The sequence below is a fragment of the Marmota marmota genome, unplaced genomic scaffold, assembly GCF_001458135.2.
Source record: "Marmota marmota marmota unplaced genomic scaffold, marMar, whole genome shotgun sequence".
Taxonomy (NCBI): Eukaryota; Metazoa; Chordata; class Mammalia; order Rodentia; family Sciuridae; genus Marmota; species Marmota marmota.
Window position 1 is genome coordinate 16,430,890 of NW_025999977.1, and position 24,235 is coordinate 16,455,124.

General features: G+C 39.7%; 1 protein-coding gene across 5 annotated transcripts in view; it reads right to left on the reverse strand.

Annotated features, from left to right (window-relative positions):
* Nucleotides 1-24,235, reverse strand: part of Eml6 (EMAP like 6) — a 243,002-nt gene that overhangs the window by 116,615 nt on the left and 102,152 nt on the right. For all 5 annotated transcript variants that reach the window (XR_007348069.1, XM_015479665.2, XM_048804336.1 and 2 more), the window contains exons 4-6: nt 24,022-24,090; nt 17,077-17,262; nt 16,145-16,280 (exon numbers count right to left, since the gene is read on the reverse strand). Coding sequence is in view for 4 of the 5 variants with exons in the window: in XM_015479665.2 (XP_015335151.1) it covers nt 16,145-16,280; nt 17,077-17,262; nt 24,022-24,090 (391 nt within the window). In the remaining variant the exon portion in view is untranslated. The remainder of the gene's footprint in view (nt 1-16,144; nt 16,281-17,076; nt 17,263-24,021; nt 24,091-24,235) is intronic.

Here is a 24,235-nt window from a genome sequence, read left to right on the forward strand (position 1 = left end):
CTGAAAATATGGTGAAGATCTGACAGCAGTTATTCCCAACACTTACTGTGTATCAGAATCTACATGGAGGGTTTAAAAAATACAGATGTCAGGACACCACTCGGAGATTCCTCTCAACTGGTCTGGAGTTGGGCAAGGCATAGTTATTTTTAGGTCACCAGGGTTGAGAACACTGCCTGCCAAGCCCAGTTACAGTGTTCTAGGACTTTAGCCAGACTGGTGGTAATGTAGAGCGCCAGGCTGCATCACCAGACAATGCTCAAGCGATGGATCCTCAGCTGCAGCTGGCAGATCTACTGAAGCAGGGCAGAAAGACTGAGGCCTGATGCACTACAGGCCAGAGACAATGCAACCTTGGAAAGCTGATTTTTTTTTTTTGTACTAAGGGTGCTTTACCACTAAGCTACACTGCCAGCCCTTTATATTTTGAGACAGGGTCTCACTAAGTTGCTTCAGGTCTTGCTAATTTGCTGAGGCTAGCCTTGAACTTGCAATCCTCCTGTCTTAGCCTTCCTAATTCACTGAAATTAAAGGTGTGCAACACTGTGCCAGCCTAAAAAGCTTGTTGATTCTGAATCAACAAGAGAGTCCTGAAAGTGGGCAGTAAGGATCCTCACCACCAATACTGAGCCCCGAGCTCATGAATGCTGGTGGTGACTTAGGGGGAGGTACTATCATTAACTCCATGGACTGCACCAGGCATCCATAGTTGTTGAAATATCAATAGTTGTTGAATAAATGAGGAGATTACAGCATAGAAAGTTTATATTTCTTGCCAAGTCATGCAGCAAGCAAGCAACAGAAATAAAAGATTCTGCCAGTTCAATTTGGAAGCAAATACTGTTCCCCACAAAGGTATATTTCCTATCTCGTGGATGTGTACCCACAGCACGCAGCAAAGATTACTAAACAAGACAAGGTGATGGCTGTCTCCTGTCAACCTAATGTCATTAGAGATGCAATTCCAAGGAGTGCCTGGAGGGTGAGGGAAATAAGAGGCAGTAAGAGAACAAGATTTCACCCAGATGTAAGAGCAAGTGTTAGGGGCCTTTGAACCCCTTTTCAAGGATGAAAGAGACCACCTAGGAGCCTGGACTCAGAAGTTCCCGGCCTTGATGGGATGTCTCAAGGGCAAGGCTGGGAACCAGAAGGAAACAAGAGGAAGGAAGATATGCTTCTCCCCAGCGATTGACTGAGAGAGAGAACTGGCCTCACGAATTTTGAGATCCAGTACAAAATGGAAGCATGGAGCCCCTTGTTTAAAAATATTAAGAATTTCATATGGATGGATAAAAGGTGCACAGCACCTTCCTCCTCCACAAAGAAGAACTAAAGTAACAGCGTATGAATGAATTTTGAGGTGAGCAACATGGGAATCAGTATGAGAGAGACTGGGACTTTAAGATTAGAAGACTTGGGACAAAAGCATAGAAAGAGAAAGCACCCCAGTATCTGCCACTCTAGTTCCACAGCCAGGGAAGGAGAGACTCCCCCTTTGTAGGGATAAGGGTACAGAGGAAAGTCCCAGAAAAATATCAGTCCAGACACTGGCAACCCTAGCTACTGGAAAGTTCCACAGTCCTCTGGGACCCCACAGTCTACTCACTGCCTTGCAAACCCAACTTAACCCAGCAGAGAAACTGAGGCCCAAACCTGCTGGGTGCACTGCACTGTAAGGGATGGATATTACCACATGGAAGGGAAGGGACACAGAGGGGAATGCAGTTGATACCCTCGAGAACCAGAAGACCAGGGGCTTGCCCTCTGATCCACAGCACGGTCAACCACATGTAGACTCAGGTCAGTGCCAAGACTGTCAGCAGACCCTCTACATAACCAGTTCCTGCTATCCCCTGGCCCTGCCACCATGCTGAGGTGCCTGTTGTTGACAGGGTAGGGAGGGATGGCCAGTAGTTCCCACTGCTGCTCTGCCCATAGCAGTGTGCTAAGGGGGTCTGGAACAACTCCACAGTTCCAGCCCCCACCTCACCCATATACCTGTACTGCCAGCAAAGCAACAGAGAGGCACACTGGCCTCCCACTGCCACTCCATATGCCTACTTCATCTAACGATCCACCACTGTCAGGACGGTGTGAGTGCCACCACTGAGGCGGTGATGTGGTTCCTCCCCCCACTTCTCCCTGTGTAACGTCTGAGCCTGCACCATTCATTAGGCAGAGGACAAGTGCTGCAGGCCCCTCACCACTGTCTGGGCCCCCAGTGCCAGAGACCCTTACTAGCAGCAGAGCTGGCACTAACAGTGCCTGGGGAAACCTCTACTGCTCAATTGAAGCTACCAGCCCCATTGTAAGAGTAGCCACATAGTGAGCACCCCACACTCACTGCTGTGTGCCCCACACCTACCGGAACCCCTGAAATAAAGTACCCCTCCTTTTGTGTGACCTACAACTGTCTCTCCAACTGCACTGCGGTATGCACTGTGCCCAATATAATAATTATAGTCAAAGAAGCTACAGAAAGACTATATTATTTAGTGCTCGCCTGGAAATAAATTTGGCATTGCTTAACAAACCAACACCCCAAGACATATCTTCTAGAGAAGACCACTTACTAAGAAGGTCATCCTGTAAACGTGGTAGACTTACCTGATCCACTAGATGTGTAAACCTAATTTCTGAAGTATCAGAAATATGAAAAAACAAGGAAATATAATGCCTCTAAAAGAACACAGAAATTCTCTAGCAATGAACGACATAGACATCAATATGGATAAAATCCCTGATAATTTAAAAGAATGATTATAAAAAAGTGCAATGAAGGGGATTAGGGGAAAGTGCTAGGGAGTGATATTGGCCAAATTCTATTGTTATATTGTGTACATGTATGAATGTGTGACAACAAATCTCATCAATATATACAACTAGAATGCACCAATAAAAAATATAGGGAAAAAGCACAGTGAGATCCACGATAATACCAATAAATAGTTAAATGAAATTAGAAAGACAATGAAGGATATTGTCTTCCTAATGAGATAATGAGAAATTCAGCAAAGGGATTTTGAAAAAGATTTGGAAATGAAGAGCTCAGTAGGTTAAATAAAAATAAAGTTAAAAGCTTCAACAACAGAACAGATCAAGCAGAAGAAAGAGTACTTGAACTTGAAAACGGTTCTTTTGAGATATTTAAAAGAAGAAGAAGGAATGAAGAGATCATTAAAGACCAATGTGACCCCATTAAATGGACAAATATCCACATTTCTTAATATCCAAAGGAAAAGAGAGCAGGAAAGGGCAAAGAAAACCTATCCAATGAAATGACAGTAAAAACTTTCCTAATCTTGGAAAGATATGGACATTTGTGTACAGGAGTCTTATAGGATCCAAAAAGACAAGACCAGAAAAAAAAATCACCATAACTGATTATGATAAAAATTTCAAAAGTATAAGACAGAAAATTCTCAAATCTGCAAAAGTGCCAAGTTACATTTAAGGGTAACCCATTAAACTAAAAGAGAAACATTACAGGCCAGAAGGGAAAGGAATGACATATTCCAAGTCCTGAAAGAAAGATTATATCCAGCAAAATTAACTTTAGAAACAAAGGAGAAATAAAGACCTTTCAAAACATATAAAAACTGAGGGAATTCATAACTACCAGACCAGCCTTATAAAAAATGCTCACGTGAGTCCTACTCTAGAAGTGAAAGAAAGATGACTACCACCATGAAAACATGTGAAAGTGTAAATCCCACTAGCAAAATAGACATGCAAAAGAGAAACAGAAAAGAAGTATCAATGCAATAAACCATCAAGCCACAAAGATGAATAAGGAGGGACAGAGAATAATATTTGAACCAATTAAAAGAAAATCAACAAAATGACAAGAATAATTCCTTACTTACCAATAATAAACCTAAATGTAAATGGACTAAATTTTCCAATTAAAAGATAGAGTGGCTAAATGAAAACTAGCTGGTTGAAAGTACATAAACAAAATAAGATCCAATAATATGCTTCCTACAAGAAACTCACTTCCCCAGTAAAAATACACACAGACTGAAAGGATGGAAAATGATATTCCAAGCAAATGAAAACCTAAACAAGCAGGAGCAGCTATACTAGTATCTGACAAAGTATACTTTAAGAAAAAAAATTATAAAAGACAACAAAGGCAGTCACTACATAATGATCAATGTATCAATTCAACAAGATACAAAAAATGATTATAAATCTATATGTACCTAATGTCAGAGTACCCCAATGCATTCTATTATCATATATAACTAATTAGAAGGAATTGAAAAAATAGATTCAGGCTAACGGAGCCTCTACCATCTTCAACACATGACTTCTAGGCTTCCCTAAGAACTGGCATCTAACCAGCAAATGAAATGGGAACAATAGAAGATCATACATGGGAAATTTTTAATGTAGATCAGGAAGTGGCACTAATCACCTCCACAAACATCTCACTAATTTGAACTAGGTCATATGGTTGCTTCATAATTCTCTCTCTCTCTCTCTCTCTCTCTCTCATACACACACACACACACACACACACACACATATATACACACATATATATAGTATAGTACTATCAATCATCTTGCATTAGAACCTAAAGCTCTACAATAGCAGAGCCTTTGTCTTTCTTTTCCCCACAGCTCTATTTTCTCAGTGCCTGCACAAATACAATTTTTTAATTTATATATGCAGCGGAATGCATTACAATTCTTATGACACATATAGAGCACAACTTTTCATATCTCTAGTTGTATACAAAGTATATTCACACCAATTTGTGTCTTCATACCTGTACTTTGGATAATAATGATCATCACATTCCACCATCATTTCTAACCCCATGCTCCCTCCCTTTCCCTCCAACCCCTCTGCCCTATCTAGAGTTCGTCTATTTCTCCTGTGCTCCCCCTCCCTACCCCACTATGAATCAGCCTCCTTATATCAGAGAAAATATTTGGCATTTGGTTTTTTGGGATTGGCTAACTTCACTTAGCATTATCTTCTCTAATCCATCCATTTACCTGCAAATGCCATGATTTTATTCTCTTTTATTGATGAGTAATATTCTATTGTTTATATATGCCACATTTTTTTAAAAGAGAGAGAGAATTTTTTTAATATTTATTTTTTAATTTTTGGCGGACACAACATCTTTGTTTGTATGTGGTGCTGAGGATCGAACTCGGGCCGCATGCATGCCAGGTGAATGTGCTACTGCTTGAGCCACATCTCCAGCCCAATGCCACATTTTTTTTTATCCATTCATCTACTTAAGGGCATCTAGGTTGGTTTCACAGTTTAGCTATTGTGAATTGTGCTGCTATAAACATTGATGTGGCTGTGTCCCTGCAGTATGCTTATTTTAATTACTTTGGGTATAGACTGAGAAGAGGGATAGCTGGGTCAAATGGTGTTTCCATTCCCAATTTTCCAAGAAATTCTCCATACTGCTTTCCATATTGGCTGCACCATTTTGCAGTCCCACCAGCACTGTTTGAGTGTACCTTTTGCCTTACATCCTCACCAACACTTATTGTTGTTTGTCTTCATAATAGCTGCCATTCTGACTGGAATGAGATGAAATCTAAGAGTGGTTTTGATTTGCATTTCTCTAATTGCTAGCTATGATGAATATTTTTTTCATATATTTGTTGATTGACTTATATCATCATCTGAGAAGTGTTTGTTTACATCCTTGGCCCATTTATTGATTGGGTTATTTGTGTTTTTTTTAAGAGTTTAACTTTTTTAGTTCTTTATATACTCTAGAGATTAGTGCTCTTTCTGATGTGTGAAGGGTAAAAATTTGCTTCCAAGATGTAGGTTCTCTATTCACCTCACAGATTGTTTCTTTTGCTGAGAAGAAACTTTTTAGTTTGATTCCATCCCATTTATTGATTCTTGGTTTTAATTTTTGCACCAAAGGAGTCTTATTAATAAAATTGGGGCCTAATCCCACATGATAGAGATTAGGGCCTACTTTTTCTTCTATTAGACGCAGGGTCTCTGGTTGCATTCCTAAGACCTTGATCCATTTTGAGTTTTGTGCATGGTGAGAGATAGGGGTTTAGTTTGATTTTGTTGCATATGGATTTCCAGTTTTCCCAGCACCATTTGTTGAAGAGGCTATCTTTTCTCCAATGCATGTTTTTGGCACCTTTGTCTAATATAAGATAATTGTAATTTTATGGGTTAGTTTCTGTGTCCTCTATTCTGTACCATTGGTCTACCAGTCTATTTTGGTGCCAATACCATGTTGTTTTGTTACTATTGCTCTGAAGTGTAGTTTAAGGTCTGGTATAGTGATGCCACCTGCTTCACTCTTCCTCCTAAGGATTGCTTTAGCTATTCTGGGTCTCTTCTTTTCAAATAAACAATTTTTAATAAATATTTTTACATTAAAAATCACTATCATCTTAACAGATGCAGAAAAGGTATTTGATAAAATTCAATATTTCTTCATGAAAAAGTCTTGAATAAATTAGGTATAAAAGAATCATAACCTCAACATAACAAAGGCTATGCAGATATGATAAACCTGCATCCAACATCACACTGAATGGGGAAAAGCTGAAAGCATTTCCTCTAAGTACAGGAACAAGACAAGGGTGTCTATTCTTACCATTCTTATTCAATATAGTACTAGATTTGTTTTTAAACCCAATCACTGAGCCACATCCCCAGCCCTTTTTGTGTTTTATTTATAGACAGGGTCTCACTGAGTTGCTTAGGACCTTGCTAAGTTGCTAAGGCTGGCTTTGAACTCAAGATTCTTATCCTTCTGCCTCTGCCTCCTAAGCCACTGGAATTACAGGCATGTGCCACCGTGCCCGACAGTACTGAAAATTTTAATCACAGAAACTAGGCAAGAGAAAGAAATGATAGGTATACAAATATGAAAGGGGAAAGTCAAATTATCCTGGTTTGTAGGGATAGAAAAATGTAAAGACTCCACCAATAGGCTATTAGAACTGATAAATTCTAGAAAATAGCAGGATACCAAATCAACAAAGTCAATAGCTTTTCCATTTAAAATATCAAATTTGCGGAGAAATAATCCCATGGATAATAGCTACAAAATAAATAATATACCTATGTTTAACCAAGGAAGTAAATCCTTCTCCAGTGAAAATTGCAAAATACTGATGAAAGAAATTGAAGATGACACAGAAAGATAGACAGAGCTCCCACATTCATGGACTGGAAGAATTAATGTCTTTAAAATATCTATCCAACCTGAAGCAATCTACAGATTCAATGCATTCACCATCAAAATACGAACAAAACTAAGAGACATCACAATACCTGATTTCAAAACATACTACAGTGCTGTGGTCATAAAAACAGCCTGGCATGGGCATAAAAACAGACACATATGTGGACGGAACACAATAGAAATCCCCCAATTAAACACATGCATCTATAACCAAGTGATTCTTGACAAAGGGGTCAAAAATATACGCTAAAGATAGCATCTTCAGTAACACTGGGAAGACTGAAAATTTACATGCAGAAGTTTTGATCTTGTCTCTCACCCTGTAGAAAATCAACTCTTTAAAAAAGATTTTAAAAATGAAACAAAACAAAACAAAACCTGAAACAGATAAGACCTGAGACTCTGAAAGTACTAAAAGAAAATGTAGAGAAATAGTTCATGACATTGGTACAGCTGATTATTTTCTGGACACGACCCCCAAAGCCCTGGAAACAGAAGCAGAATTCGACAGGATTATATAAAGCTCAAAAGCTTCTGAACAACAAAGACAACATCTATCAACAGAGCAAAGAGAGAACTTTCAGAATGGGAGAAAATATTTGCCAACTATTCACCTGACAGAGGGTTAGTATCCTGACTATGTAAAGAACTCAAAGAGCTTAAAGAAATACCTAAGTAATCCAATTTAAAAATGAGTAAATGATCTGAATAGACACTTCTCAAAAGAATACAAGTGGACAACAAATATGAAAAAAAATGCTCAACAGCTTTAGCCAGCAGGGAAATGCAAATCAAAACTACGAGATACCATCTCACTATAATTAGAGTAGCTATTATCAAAAATAAAATACAAACAACAAATGCTGGCATAGATGTGGAGAAAAAGGAACTCTTACTTGTTGTTAGTGGGAATGTAAATTAGCACAGTCTTTATGGAAAACAGTACAGTGATTGTTTAAAAACTAAAAGTAGATCTCCCATATGATCCAGCTAGTCCACTTCTAGGTATCTCAAGGAAATGAAATCAACATACCAAAATACCTGCACTTCCACTTTTATTGAGGCACTATTCACAAGAGCTAAGGTAGGAAATTGGCCTAGTATCCATCATCAGATGAATGGATAAGGAAAATGTGGTGTATGTACACTGTGGAATAGGATTCAATCATTAGGATGAAATTCTGCCATTTGCAGCAAAATGGCACACAGAATGACAATAACCACATGTTCTCTTATACATGGAAGCTTAAAAAAAAAAGTGAATATGGGGGGAGGGTGGATAAAGAGAAGGTGGACTTGTTCAGTGCATGTAAGCACATGCCTGAAATCACACTGAACTCCATTAATATGAAAATAGGTGTTAACCAAAAATAAAATTAAAAAAAAAAGCTGTACTTGACGTTCATATCCCTAGCTCGATTTAAAAATGGAAAATTAAGAATTTTAAGGCAATGACAGCAAAGCTCTCAATCAAGTATAGGGTTGGTTCTACATATGGCACCCTGTGTAACTATCCAGATCTTGGGCCCAGTAGGCCACCCTACCTGGGGACCCCAGGGCTGTTTGAAGGTTAAATGAAACCTGTGTAGAGTGTGCCTGGCGGCCTCAGAGCCACCCTTAAATGCTGAGCCTTGCTGAAGGAGAGTGGCTAGTCTTCAGTCTACTGTTTCCCTTTACAAGGGCTCTTTCCCTGAAAATTTCCAACTGAATTCATAGTAAAAGTGGTTCTTGAAAAAAATCCCTGGTTATTTAAAAAAAAAAAATCCATCCCACAGGACCCAAGCTCGATCCATACAGCCGAACATGGCTGCAGAGGTAGAAACCTGCAGTCTCCCAGGCTGGCTTTTATATGAGGCTGACTCAGAAAGATGTTTACAGGGAAATTAGGAGAAGGAACAGCCAGCCAGCCCTCTGCTCATCTGACACCACATTGCATGCAGGGTCTGAGCAAACACCGCTGTGCCTCCTGGCGGCATGCCTCACTGTCCCCAGCTCCCACACCATATGCCTCTGTGCCACCTTCTTAGCAGAAGGACAGACAGTGAGACAGAAGGGCCTGGCCCAAAGGAGAATGGTGGGCACACAGGGAAAGTGTGACAGAGGCCACGGGGAGTACAGGCAAGTAATGAAGCTACCCAAGAGACCAGAACAGGGTGGGCGAGTTATGTTTCTACAGTAAACAAGGCTGCTCTCAGATTCGAGAGTTGGCTTTTTGAATATTTTATACCAGGGCTTCTCAAGTGCAACACTATTAACATTTGGGGCAAGATAATTCTTCACTGTGGTGGTTATCCTGTGTGTTGTAGGAGATATAGAAGCATCCCTGACCTCTACCTGCAAGTGCCAGTCACACCTACAGACAATGCCAAAGGTTTTCTAGAAGATGAAATCGCCCCTGGCTGAGAGCTGCTAGGCTATATGACCGTCATGTACTCAGAGAAAAATGGTAAGAATAGAAGGGAATTATAACCTGGCCTCCACCTTCACCCATCCCTCCCTATCCTCTCTCTGCCTTGGAGGGCGAGAACTCAAGTAGAGATGTGACCTTGGCACTCGCTTCCTTAATCCTGTTCTAAGACCTCCTATCATGGCCCTTGGGGATCAGGCTTGAATGCAGCAGGTTGATACCAAGGAACAAGTCATCCATTCCTCCTTCTGCATGGCTGTCACTTGGATCTACAGCAGGGCTCTGCACTCTCATCACAGAATGCACTCTTCACTCATCTGACAGTTATTTCCGGCATGTGCCAGGTACTGTTGTGAATGCTCTAGAGGTATCCAAGAAATGAGAGACCCTCGTCCTTGGAAACAGAAGGGCCGTACACATAACACATCAGTTCTGCTGTATATTGAGGTGAAAAGTAGATCTGGAGAAGGGATGAGCATCCAGCAGGTGGAGGCAGAGGGGGCTACAACTCCAGGTAGGTTATCAGGGAAGATTCACTAGAGAGCAGGCCTGAAGAGGAGGAGGGAAGTTTTTGTTCAGATTCTTGAGGTCAGTGTTCCAGGCAGAGGGAGCAGCCTGGGAATGCAGAGAGGGGAAGGTGTGAGCCAACTTGACCTGACAAGGAGGAGCCAGAGCAGGAAGGTGGCCACTGTAAAAACGTCAGCCTTTTGAGGAAAAAATGGGGAATCATCACAGGGTCTTAAGGAGAGGAATAATGAGATCTGACTCATGAAAACTTGGAACAGTCCTTGTAGCTGCTGTGCAGAGAACAATGGTCAAAGCAGCAACACAAATTTTAAAGCAACTGCAGTAATCAGTGTCAGAGATGATGGTAGCCCAGGCAAGGACTGGGCAGTAGAGATGGTGACAAGTCTAAGGAGGAAAATCTTCTGTCCTGGGGGCTTCAGCCTCTACCTTTAGCTTAGTGATCAGCTTAATGCAGAATCGCTCTGACAGGAGTTTAGTTTTAGACACAGCAACAGTAAATATGCATTTGTAATTAAAACAACCCTCTCCCCCAAACAAAATGTACTAATCACTAGAGCAGGCTTTTTAGAACGGTCTACCCACTTCCTAAGAACATAACTGGCACTTGGTAGGTGCTTAATATTTACCAAATGGATAAATAATACATCTTATGCTGTGTGACTAACTACTGTATTCCTTTAGACATACTCATTTATAACCATTAACTCAAAATATTTTATCACCATAGAATTTATCACCATAGAAGTCATTTTGGTCGACTTGCCTTAAGGATTATTTTTGGCTTCTCTTGCCACTACCATAAATCATTTTAAGCCACATTATTTTACCCCGCTGAGCCATTAGCTTCTAAAATGATCAGATTCAAAATGCACCATTAGTAAGCTTGGTGAGATATGAGTGAGAGCCCTAAGTTTACACTTAGCTCGATGCTAATGACCCTAAGCTTCTTTCTACTCATCTATAAGGTGATAAGAGTTCTCGCCGACATCCAATATCTCTTCCAGCTTGGAAATTCCAGAATTTGATATTCACTGAAACATGTATTGGCAATCCAATATCCTAGACATCTGAAATCCTTTGGTACCAGGTGCATTTTAGAATTTAGAGAAGTTTGGACTTTGGAATCATAATATGTCTACTGGGATCTGAGATACCACCTCGAATCAAACATTTCTGTAGTGAAACCTATGGAAAATTCACATGTATAAGACACCAACCAGCTTCATAACTATTCAGGTCGGGTTCTGCTAACAAATTTTTATTTGTCAGCAAAATTTTTATTCTAAACTGTTTCACTTTCAGAATTGCAGGTAAAAGATGCTCAGTGTTATAGTTTGGATATGAAATGTCCCCCAGGGGCTCATGTATTGAAGGCTGGGTCCCTAGTGGTGGCACTGTTTGGAAGTGGTAGAATCTTAAGGAGGTGGTGCCTCGTTGGAAGAAGGAGGCCACTGAGGGTGTGCCTAGAAGCATGCATCTTGTCCCCAGCTCCTTCCTCTCTTTGCATCCAGCTTCCATGGAGTGAGCAGCTTCCCTCCTCCATGATGTTTCCTCGCCATGATGTTCGGCCTCACTTTAGGTCAGAAATAATGGCTCTGAGTGTTAGTGGACTGATATCTCTGTAAGTCAAAATAAAATTTTCCCTCTTTTTAAATTGTCATTCTCAGATATTTTGTCAGTGACAGAAAGCTAACGCACTACATGAATTAGATTGTTGATTCATCATGTACAATTGGCACTAGAGAAAATTTGAACACAAAAAAATCTAGTAACTCACAAAAGATGTCCAAGTCGCTGGTGTAACTAAAACATTACAATTCCCTTGATCGAGGAATGGTCTTCCTGATTATGTGAAGGACATTTTCTTTGAATAAGCTGTAAGCTGGGGAGGAAGGAGCCCTAAGAATCAATCCTGGCCTTAACTGATTCTTGTTGATGTGAATATGACCCGACTCTAAACTGATTTCACCCTCAATCTAAAGTAGGGTTAATTGTTTTCACTGGAAGTCAAATGTCTTAATTAGCTCAAGCTTGACTACAAAGATGTAAGAGAAATAATAGTGTCTCTTTATAATTAAGCTGAATTATTTTTTCTGAGCTTAGTATGTATTGCAGTTCATTTAAAAATCATTCTCTCCATGTCTAACAAGTTATTAGAAAATGCAAATGTATGCAAACCTTACATTAAAAAAACTTGGAAATTGCCAGATTAATTTTATAGGTCTACAAGTCTACAGGAGAAGCAATGGAAGTCTTTACAGGTAGCCCACTGTGCTTATCACATTACACTTGATTTCTAAATGCTGGTAAGTACTGGCTTCTTAATTTTAATTTTTTTTTAATTTAACAAACACAGATAATTATTAGTACCAAGTCATGAGTATTGGGATATGACCCTAATTCTGTGGCTAAATTTGGTTTAGAAAGCCATTTGAGCAAACTGAGAAATCACTGTATCTCCATGGAAATGAATTCAACAGTCATTGTTACCCAAACAACAAAAATACGAAAGCAAGCTCATGTATATGGAGAAGTTCATATACATGAACAAGTAAAACCATCCATACATGTAGGTTCATGTTCAAACTGAAAGCTTAGATGTTCTAACATTTCCTTGCTTGGATTTGCTCCTTTCAAATGTACTTCATTTCCACTTTTGAAACAAAAAGTAGATAGAACAGAGGGTCAAGATTTCCTTCAGGGTGTGATAAACTACCCCAAACATCTGTCCACTCCATTCTTTCTGTTCTGTCCTTTCTGCACCCTGTTTTCTTCCCTCTTCTTTAACCCCACACTAAAAGGCATGCTGAAAGGGTCAAGGCCCTGGCTGAGGGATCAAGGGCGTGGTACCTGTCTAGGCCAGAAAACCATTTACCTCTTCATTACCTCTGATCTCCTCCTCAGATCCTACATTTTTTAAGTCCCACACCTGTTTGGGGACTCCTGCCTCACTGTGGCCTTGGGACACATCTCCATGTGTTCTAGAGGTCCTACCCTTGTCCCTGGAGAGCTGGTTCAGTGATCACAACAGGAGGCCTGATCAGAGACTCTCTTGGGGTTTCAGCTGTGCAAAAGCAGCTTCCAAACACAACAGCCTCCTTGCCTTCTTTAGCGTGAGGTTGGCACCGAGCTCTGGCTCAAGATCTGCACAGCTCAGGCCATGAAGGCTGGAGAACTCCAAGTTGGGGTGATGGGTGGGTTGGATTTGGTTTTTACCAACACTTCAGTCAGGAGCCTCTTGTTCTTTTCACTTGAGATGTGTATGGTTTTTCCACTGAGACCTGGAACGGACACCAGCATCTCTATTAAAGTTCATGGTCCATAGGAGACTTGTGTGACAGAGCTCCCAAAGTAGGTCATCCCAGGCACCATGCTGGGGGGTGTGTTTAAATGGGTGCTATGTGGATAAAATTTATTTCAATAATTAAAACTTGAATGAGCCAAAAAAAAGTACATTAAGCCCATGTTACCATTAATACTATTACCATAAGAAGTTTTATTAAAAAGATGCGTTAACATCAGTTTAAAAAGTAGACAAGAGTATCAGCGAGGAGCAGCAATTCTAAAACTTAAGAAGACGGCTGGACACTCAGTGATCTATGAGGCTGCGTTCTGAGCAGTCCCCACCCCGACTCTCCTGGGAGCTCCTTCCCACTCCCCACCCCAGTTACGACTCCCTTGGGCTTGAACAGGAACATAATCTACATCTTTAAAAGCAGAGTCCATTTCTCCTCCTGAAATATAGGCTACTGTCCCATTAACCATTCATGTAATAGGCATAGCAGTCCCTCCCCAATATACCTCAAACCCAGGTACCACAGGCCATATCTCACAGGATGCAGGCTTATTTCAAGTTCCATCTGTTCACCATGCACCATCCAGATCTGCTTTGATCCTGCAAAGGCAGGTGGGAATCTGCTGAGAGGGATAAAAGATGGAGGATACCCTTGACTGTCCTCCTTTGACGTGGGAAACAGGAGTTGGCCATGGGGTTGATTGTGTGTGATCAATACAAACCCTCATTACATAGTTGCTCATTTAGAACCAGTTCCTAAACTGGCCTTTGAGAGTCATGGTCAAGGACTTCATATCAGATTAAAAAAAAATTATAGCAGGGTGAATTAATAATGGCGTCTGTCCTGATCCCTGTGCTTTAAATTTTACACATTAATTATAAGATATGATTTTTGAAAGAGGTGAACAAAGTGATTGCCAAAAGGAAGTCATTATTTCAAGTCAAGTCTATGCTCTCCCAATATTTAGCCAGTTTATGGTCAACCATCCTATCTAGCAAGTTAACTTACCAGTTATCTAAGGAAATGTTTTGGTTTTAGTTATACCTTGAAGGATATGTCAAGAAGGTTCAAGGTCAAACATTTTGACTGCTTTACTTTTTTTTTTTTTCAAATATTGCTGTTACAGGGACTTGCTTGCTCATATCTATTTGAAATATTTTTCTAAATATTTTTTTAAGTTACACTGAATCATGCTCTAGACGGAGAACTTAAGGACCTTTATCCGATCTCTCCTTGTCCATACACCAAAGTAAACCTCAAATTCTACAGCTTCCTATGCACCCACTGCGACTTGTATCCAGAGATAGATCCACACCAGGATTCTGAGCCTCTCTGGGAAGGAACAGTCCAATCTCTATAAGGGCCAACTGTCAAGACACTTTCTTTCATTTAATAGTTATATAAAGAAGCTGGCCTCGGGGTAACAAACAGGAAGTACAATGTCCAGCTCACTTTCCCAGATGCTCAATTTTTAAGAAAGCTTGATTGAAAACACTATTTAAGGAGGATGGCCGGAGGGATGTGCAGTCCCTTCTTTCTTCTCTCAGTCCTCTGAAATCTACCCCAGGCATCAGAGAGTGGGACACATGGCCACAAGATGTGGCCTACAGAACATGCGTGGCAGCACCACCATCAGCCCACGTACAGACTTTGTGATAAAGATCCATGAAGAACAACTCATTTCAGGCTTTCTGGAGACTGTGGACCTCCATGTCAAGGGTCCTTACTAAGAAGACTCACATGAAATTTCTCTCTGATCTCAAACGGGAAGTGATTCCCCGTCACTTGAAGAATACTGAAGTTTTCATCTCGTGGATCCTAGGACTCATGGTACTGAGCACTCCTCACTCAGCACTGGCTACAGGAGCCTGGGGTCAGGTCTGGGGACCATCTGTGCTTAGAATATTAACGCTGCTGTGACTGTGTCTTATCTTTCCTATTTGCATTTTCTACTTTACTATCTCTGAGCTTCAAATTCTTTATCTGTGAAAAGGTAATAGGCCTACCCTGAGAGCGCAAAAATGTGTATGAGCTGCTTGGTATTCTACACCCACATTCTGTATGTTGGAATTACAGCTACCCCTTACAGAGTGTTGACTATGCATCATGATTTATCCCCAGCACTGTGTAAGTATATTTAATCCTCATGAAACTCTGAGTTCCCTGCTAATATTACACTCATTTATGAAGAAGCACAGGCCCAAAGATGTTAAGAAATCTGACCGAGGTCTCAAATCATGAGTTAAAATTTGGACTTTAACCCAGGCCCCCTAACTCTGAGTTCATGTTCTAAACTTCTACTAAACTAGTAGCCAGTTCTAAACTGGCTACTAGTTCAAAGCTATTTTTTAAGAATATTTTCCTTGTCCCATTTTTCCTATCATTCATTTCTGTTTTCAGAGACTGAGAAGAGTCACATCTAGGGTGACAAACTTGTCCAGCACTTCTTAGTTTGATCACTGAAAACTACCTCCTGCATATACAGACAACTTTGTGCCACTTAGGAAAAAGGATGTCCACTTATTTTTAATGTATTGCTGGTCTTATTCAATATATTTACATAAACTTCCTTAATCCTTTATAGAATAAGGTGAGGTACAGAGAAATACAGAATTTCACATTATATTCGATGCCTCTTAAACATAAATAAAGAACTTTGCATTGTGTTTAACACTCAGAGTCACAGATAAGCATTCATACATATATTACCTTTGTATCCTTGTTCTGTCTCCCTGAGATCAATTTTGGTTATTGGTTTGAAATCAGTATCCCATAATCGTATACAACCATCTCGCCCACCAGTGGCAAAGCCTTCTTCACAAGCATACATGCTAAATATTCCAGCCTGTTGATTAATAAATAATGCTGCAATCATTATAGTTGCCACAGTTGAATCTTGATTTAAAAACACAAGAGCAAAACAAAAAAATAAAACAGCTTGTTCTCTACTGAAATTCTCACAATTGACCAAGTAGCCATTTGTAACAGTCTTCATCTCAGCTAAATTAAAAAACAACAACAAGAAAAAACAATCAACAGAGTAGTGGTGCATGTCTGTAATCCCAGCTACTCAGGAGGCTGAGGCCAGAGGATCACAAGTGTGAAGCCAGCCTGGGCAACTTAATGAGACCCAGTCACAGAATAAAAAGGGCTGGATATATAGCTCACTGCTTGCTGAGCATGTGTGAGGCCCTGGGTTCACTCTCCAGTACTGCAATGATTATAACCATTGCCCCAAGTACTTCTAGTGCTCCTTAACCATTTCTAAATTGATCACAGATTGTATTTTTTTAAAAGCAACGTTTTAGGAACCCAATGGATCTGCCTACATTTTAGGAACCTGTGACACTGATGCAGGGGCCAACACCCAGCACCTCAATGGAGTGAGGAAGGTCTAGTTCACCAACTAGCATGAAAGCAAGAGCTGCCTATGACCTTCCTAGTCCAACTGTGGGCCACAGAGCAGCAGCAGAATCCCAGATCCACTGGGACAGAATCAGTTATTATGAAATATTTTTTCTCTTCGATGAACAAAAACACTTTGGGAAATCATGAACACTTCAGGAGTATTCGACAACAGGGATATGTGATCTTAACTGATTGAGTAAGTCATTTCCAAATTTCCACATGGTAATACTCACACTGTGTGCTCCTTGAATGGTGCGGACTAAGTTGAGCCCTTTCCAGACGTAGATGTCACCATTTAAAGCACCAGAGTAGGTGACGTCTTCTTTGGCACATGCAAGGCAAAGGATGGTCTGAAGATCCCCCGTTTTGCCAAATATTCCTCTTTTTGCAGTTAGGGCATTTCCACATAGTGTCCAAAACTAGCAAGTAAGAGATAAAATAAGTGGATCTAAAATAGAGTACTCTGATGTGCTGCGTTACTGGTATTTTCGTGTCAGTGCATATTACATAATTTACTATATCTGAATTAGGCACAGATTGTTTCATAGTGACAGCAAAGAAAACATTTCAGCCTACCTCTAGGTCAATGAGAAAACCTTGTAATAATATTTTTTAAACTTCCAATGTTCCAAAATTTCAAAACTTTGCATAATATTTAATAGCAATATGATAGAAAATGCCAATGTTCTCAAACTTGGAATAAAGTAGATGAGGGCTGGTGTTGTGGCTCAGTGGCAGAGAATTGCCTTTGCACATGTGAGGCACTGGGTTCGATCCTCAGCACCACATAAAAATAAATAAACAAAATAAAGATTTTAAAAATAAATAAATAAATAAAGTAGATGAATCTCTTGAAATCAGCATGCTATAGTGACACGACCATATCAATGTTTATAGCAGCTCAATAGCTAAGCTATTGTGCCTTTCAACAGATCAATGGATAAAGAAAAGGTGATACATTTACACAATGGAATATTACTCAGCCACAAAGAAGAATGAAACTATGGCTTTGCTGGTAAATGGATACAACTGGCAACTATCATGCTATGTGAAATCAGCCAATCCCCCCAAACCAAAGGCTGAATGTTCTCTCTGATTTGCAGATGCTAACTCACAATGAGTGGGGGTGGGGGGAAGAATAGAAATTGGACTGAATTAGAAAAAGGTAAATGAAGGGAAGGAAGGGGTATGGGAATAGCAAAGACAGTAGAATGAATTGGACATAACTTTCCTCTGTTCTTATATGAATACACAACCTGTGTAATGCCACAACATGTACAACCACAAAAAAATGGGAAGTTATAGTCCATGTATGCATGATATATCAAAATACATTTTATTGTCATTTTTAACTAAAAAGAACAAATACATTTTTTTTAAAGTAGATGAATCAGGCTGGGTGTGGTGGAACAGGCCTATAATCCCAGTTGTTGAGGAGGCTGAGGAGGGAGGACCGAGAGGTCAAAGGCAGCCTCAGCAATGGCAAGGCACTAAGCAGCTCAGTGAGACCCTGTCTCTAAATAAAATACCAAATAGGGCTGGGGATGTGGCTTAGTGGTTGAGTGACCCCAAGTTCAATCCTGGTACTCCCCCCAAAAAGGGGAGATAAATCATGTTTTTATCTTTTTGTCAAATGATAAAACTAGTTGTTATGGTTTAGACAGGACGTGTCCGCCAAGAGTTCATGTGTGAGAAAATGTAAGAATGTTCAGAGGTGAAGTGATTAGGTTATGAGAGCCATCACCTAATTAGTGGATTAATCCACTGTTGTGGATTAACTGGGCGTAGACAGGTTGTGGCTAGAGGAGTATGTAGGTCACTCGAGGTATGCCTTTCCCGTTTATATTTTGTTCCTGGTGAGCAGAGCTCTCTCTGCTTCCTGGTTGCCATGTCCTGGGCTGCTTCCCCTTCCCAGGTCTTTCCACCATGATGTTCTGTCTCACCTCAGGCCTAGAGCAATGGAGTCAACCCATCATGGACTAAACCTCTGAAACCACGAGCCAACAAACTTTTCTTCCTCTTAAGTTGTCAGGTCTTTTGGTCACAGTGACAAAAAAAAAAAAAAAAAAAAAAAAAGCTGACTCAACCATTAGTGTGGGTTTATTGCAGTGAGGTTTAGAAATAAATAATTTTCCTTTTAATATTTATTTGTAAGTTCATATAAGCCTATGATATATTGCCCAGGCATTTTTAATGTGTATATATATTTAGAAATAATTGCTTTCTAACTAAAAGCTTTACACCTCTATACTGTAGAAATATGTTTCTAAATATGAGTGATATTTCCATACAGTCAAAGGACTGAATAGGTTTTTCCATTTTAGTTGCACAATTCAAGGGAGGACCATTACTATTAGGGACACTCATAATTATACAGAAATCCAACACTTTACTTTGATATAGTTTTGAAAGTATGAAGTGGTATAATTTCACTGCCATTTACATAGCACCTCACAGTTTATAAAAGTTTCTCCACATGCTATTTGATCTCCTAAAGAACAGAAGTGTTTCATAATAACTTAATATGCTTGAGAACTGGCCAAAGACAGATTCAACTACTGTCCCCATTGGGCAGTGAGGGAAAGGAGGCATCAGTGACTTGGCAAAGGGTACAGGTAAATGGGGGTCATACACGAGGAACCAACGAAATCTTGATATTTACTCTGAGATCTATAAGTCGAATTAAAATGTATATATGGAAAAAAAGAGTGAGAATTTTAAGACATCATATTCAGATTATGCACAAGGGACAAGGGAATTCAAAGCTAGAGGAACCCCTGAGTTATATTAAATGGAATGAACAAGGATAGGATTCAGCTCAGTGGAGAGGAAGAAATTACACAAGGCTCAGGAGGACCAGACCAGACACCACCCGGTGACAGCAGTGTGTGAGGAAAGGAAAAAGAAATTCAGTGACTACCCTAATACTATGTGCCCGCAGGAGAGGAAAAGGGAGGTCCCCTGGTGTAGTTGGGTACACAGGGAGGCAGTCTGGGGACGACTGCACCATTGGTAGCATGGTGGGGACTGTGGCAGCCCTGGAGGAAGTGGGAAGAGAAGCAGGTGTGCAGCTATGGGGAGCAACTCAGGATGCTCCTCTTGAGGGAGGAGCACCATTCATTTCTTTAGGTGGCGTTATTTTTGTGAAAAGGCACTGAAGTGTACATTGAAAGAATAAAAACATTCAGGGAAAAGGCTAGTTAGGTTTAAGCTAAGTTGAGGTTTTAACTCTGAATTTGTACAATTGGACACAAATAATTACTGTTAATACAAATATGACGAAGAACTTGCTTCATGGAGATGCCCAGGGCAGGTGTTTTCCTTTCTCGTGTCTCCTCACGAAGGAGGATTAAACAGAGTATTTTGTCCTTTGACTTGAGATGTGCACTGCCAGCTTCAGTTAATTATTTTTTTGATGGACAGCTACACGCATACAAAAAAAGAAGAACACCCTCAGATGTGATCATATAAAGGTTTTCTGATAAAACAATCACCCAGTCAGTTAGTGTAATGACAGGAAACATTCTGAATAAATCAAAGGGTTCTCTTAAAAGGCATATGTAGATATAATGCCAGAAGATTTTCTGCAGAGAATGGAAAATACCCAAGATATTATCTCTTCTCGAGACCATTTTCTATTTGGAAAAGAGTAGCATTGGCATCATTAAATCCCCATCCAATGGAGAGACATTGTTTATCTTCTCCAATCTCCATTCACAAATTGCAATGCAAATTTTGTTAGAACTGGCAGGTGCCTCGGAGTTCATCAAGCCCTAGGTAGTCCCCCAGGCTTCTGAGGTCTACAACTAGAAATTGGAGAAGGCTCAACAGTATGCACAGACCTGTAGGCTCATTTGCTGTAAAACCAATGAAGCAGATGATGCTCAACTGTTACTGTTTTGCAAGCATTCGTTTCAGATAATTGTAATTTGCCTGTTTGCCAAACACAGAACTTACAAAACCAGGAAGGATTTTTACCCTAGCTACAAAACCTTCACATAAAAATGTTCTCTTGAAATGCAAAGATTTTGTGCCCAACTTGTGACTAGAATCATTCACTCAACGTTAACACAGGTTGGGGAGGGAGAAAAATGTGGAGGAATTCTGGAACCCAAATTTAGAATATAGGTAGTGAAGACAACTTATCAAAGCCTGCTTAAATTTGTTCTGTATTTCTAAATAAAATTCATAAAGACTTTCTGGGTGGACATTTGCAGATTCTTCCATTTGAGGTAAAGATGCTCATTTTTGCTTAGGAAAAAAATGCATAAATCTGCTACAATAACTAAACAGGATAAGTGGAAAACAGGATAGTATTTTTGAAGGGGATTGAATGATGTCAATGCTACTGTTTTCCACAGGATATTATTTCCAGGATATTTTTTTCCAGCATAGTACTTTCAAATAAAGCTCCAGAATTTTATCTGTCTGTGTGTTTAGAACTAAAAGAGTTAACCAAGGATGGAAAGAAATAGGGAGGAAGCTGGAGAATTCTTTCAATTAAACAGCTCATCTAGTTAGAACCCAATTAATGTTATGTTTTGGAGAAAAGTTAAGCCAAGACAGACCATTAAAGAGAGAATTGCTCTGTAGGAAGAACTCTACAAAGGGAGCCAAAGGATGCGTTTAAATCTCTCTGCCACCATTTCTGTGATCCTAGAAAATAAGGAAAAATTAACATTGTTGTGCCCCTATTGGTACCATACACTCTTTAATGCAACTCAATGAATTCAGGAGGTAGCAATCCCCATATTTGGTGGTGGGGAGAGGAAGAAAGTCAGTCTCACGGAGATTAAATAGCTTGACCAGGGTCAACAAAGAGAAACAGAATCAGGATTCAAAATCAAGTACCCTCCTGGGTCTCAGCTTCCTGTGGAAGAAGGCTGGACAGTGGAGGTTGGACTGTGGCTCCCAGATATCCAGGAAACCACCAGAGCCTAATGGAAATCAGCTCATCATGACCTCATGATTCTTTACTACTTTACTTGAAAAACAACTCAGTGCTTCTTCCTATCTTCAGCTGATCAGAAACTCATGCCGCAGAGACACATATTTGATCAATAAAAGGCTGCTAAGGGAACTATTCTTTAATTACTATTTTGTGCCAAAAAATCTTTCAAAACAATGGTTCTCACAGAAAGCAAACTACATAAAGAAGTTCTTCAATGATGCAACCATTGGTAATCTTGGCACACATCAAGAGCCAAGGACCTTCCTGGCTCCCCAGTGCCATGACTCCATGGGTGACCAAAGCCTCCCTAACATCCTGATTTAAAGAGAAAGTCTCCCTGGGCTCTGCTGCCTACCAAGGCTCCAGAACAATGTACCTCATACCATATGGGATCTCCTTTATACCCCGGGAGGTTTGGAGTTTTGCCTTTCTTACAGATGTTCTGTTCCAACATTTTAACCTCTAAACTTCAAGTTACTGAAAACAGGGTCTGTGCTTGCTCTTTCACATAGTTCAAACTCAGCAAGTATTTATTAAATGGCACGAGATTTTTGGCCTTTCAGGTGTACTGTACAAAGCATAGGGGAAGGAGCTTCCATCTGCCACTAAAGCCACTAAAGCAAAAAGTGCATGCCAGCAGACATCTTCTCAGGTTGAAGATGAGGTCTTTGCACAAGAACTTAAAATGTTTATGAAGCCTTAAGGTCTTGGTAGAACATCTTATACCTTTGAGCGGAACATCTTATAACTTTGAATACCATCTTATACCATAAACTTAAAATGTTTATGAAGCCTTAAGGTCTTGGTAGAACACCTTATACCTTTAAATACCACACTACAAAAATTATTACCAAAATTTCTTGTGATAACAGTGTGGCCGCATTTATCTGTAACTAACCCACCAGATTTTACCCCCTCTGATAGATTATATGATCTAAACTTTAGCTGTAGGAAGAAGATTAAAGGGAGATGTACTTTTTCTGCATACTTCCCACCCCATTCATTTGGAATAGAGTGATGTGGCTTAGAGTCTTTTCATAACAGGATAATATAAATTTGTGTGATCTTTAGATATTTTGACCTCAGAGAAATAGCTGTTATTATAATAAAACAATAATGTATGCTTCTCCTTATGAGTTTTCTAGGTCCATGTGTTACTGGTACTTATGTCAAGGGAAATCCTGCATATAAATAACGTACACTAGGGAAAAGTTGGGAATGTGATGAAACAAGAAGGGCAATTTGGAGGAATGACAGGATCTACTCGATTCATATAGAAAAGTACCATTTTTGTATTAACAGAGATTCAGACATGCTCCATTCACCAGGGCGATTTTTGTACTCTTATTTATGGACTTGAATTTATATTATCTACAACATTATAGACAGAAGATCCTGCACCATATCCCATAGTTCAGGAGAAATTCTTGCTATGTGAAAGCACAGTATGTTGATGGTATTAATTTTGTTAGCTGTATAACAAAACAAAAAGAAGCAAATGTGGGCCTTGTAGGAGGCAGGTTCAGCCTGTATAGTCTAGAGGAAGGCAGGAGGCATTTAAAAACCAGTGGCCTGGGCTGGGGATGTAGCTCAATGGTATAGCACTTATGTTGCATGTACAAGGCCCTAGGTTTGATCCCCAATACTGCAAAATTTTAAAAAACCAATGGCTTAGAGGCTGGGGTTGTGACTCAGTGGTAGAGCACTTGCCTAGCATGTGTGAGGTACTGGGTTCAATCCTTAGCATCACATAAAATAATAAATAAATAAAAGTTAAAAAGGTTAAAAAAAAAAACACCAATAGCTTAGGAAGGACTGTATTATATCCCTATGTTAAACACCTAAGAAAACACACCAATGTGTCAAAGATTCAACGAGCAATATCAGTAAACATTCATTATAATTTAAAAACTTAATTCATAATATTAAAAAGTGCAACTATTTTAAAACATTCTAGAAGTATCAGAAGTATCCAGTTGCATATTTAATTAACAAAGTTTCTTTCTCAGCTGCCTGCTGAGTGTTTCACTTGATTATCATGACTTTGTATTTCTGAAAGAGCACTATCAGCTGATGCTGGCTTGCTTCAGGATCAGGGGAACAGGTAAAAGGGCTTCAAGTTTAAGGAAAAAAAGTAAAGTCAAGCAATCTCTCAACCCCCAATTATATTGACACCTAAAATTCTTTTCATACAAGGTATAAAAATTTTGTTTAATAACTACTTTACCTTTATATGCTTTACTCCACAGCTAACCACTCTGTTTGGCTGATATGGATCCCAGGAAATATCAAAAATCTGTAAAAAAAAAAAAAGTTGGTCATTTTATGTGTTTCTATCTTCTTCTGAAAACCAGTACAACTGCTAAGTCTCTATCCTAAAACACTTAGAGTACAACGTAACCTGCACAGAATGGAAAACTGGGATTCAGCTTTGGGAACAA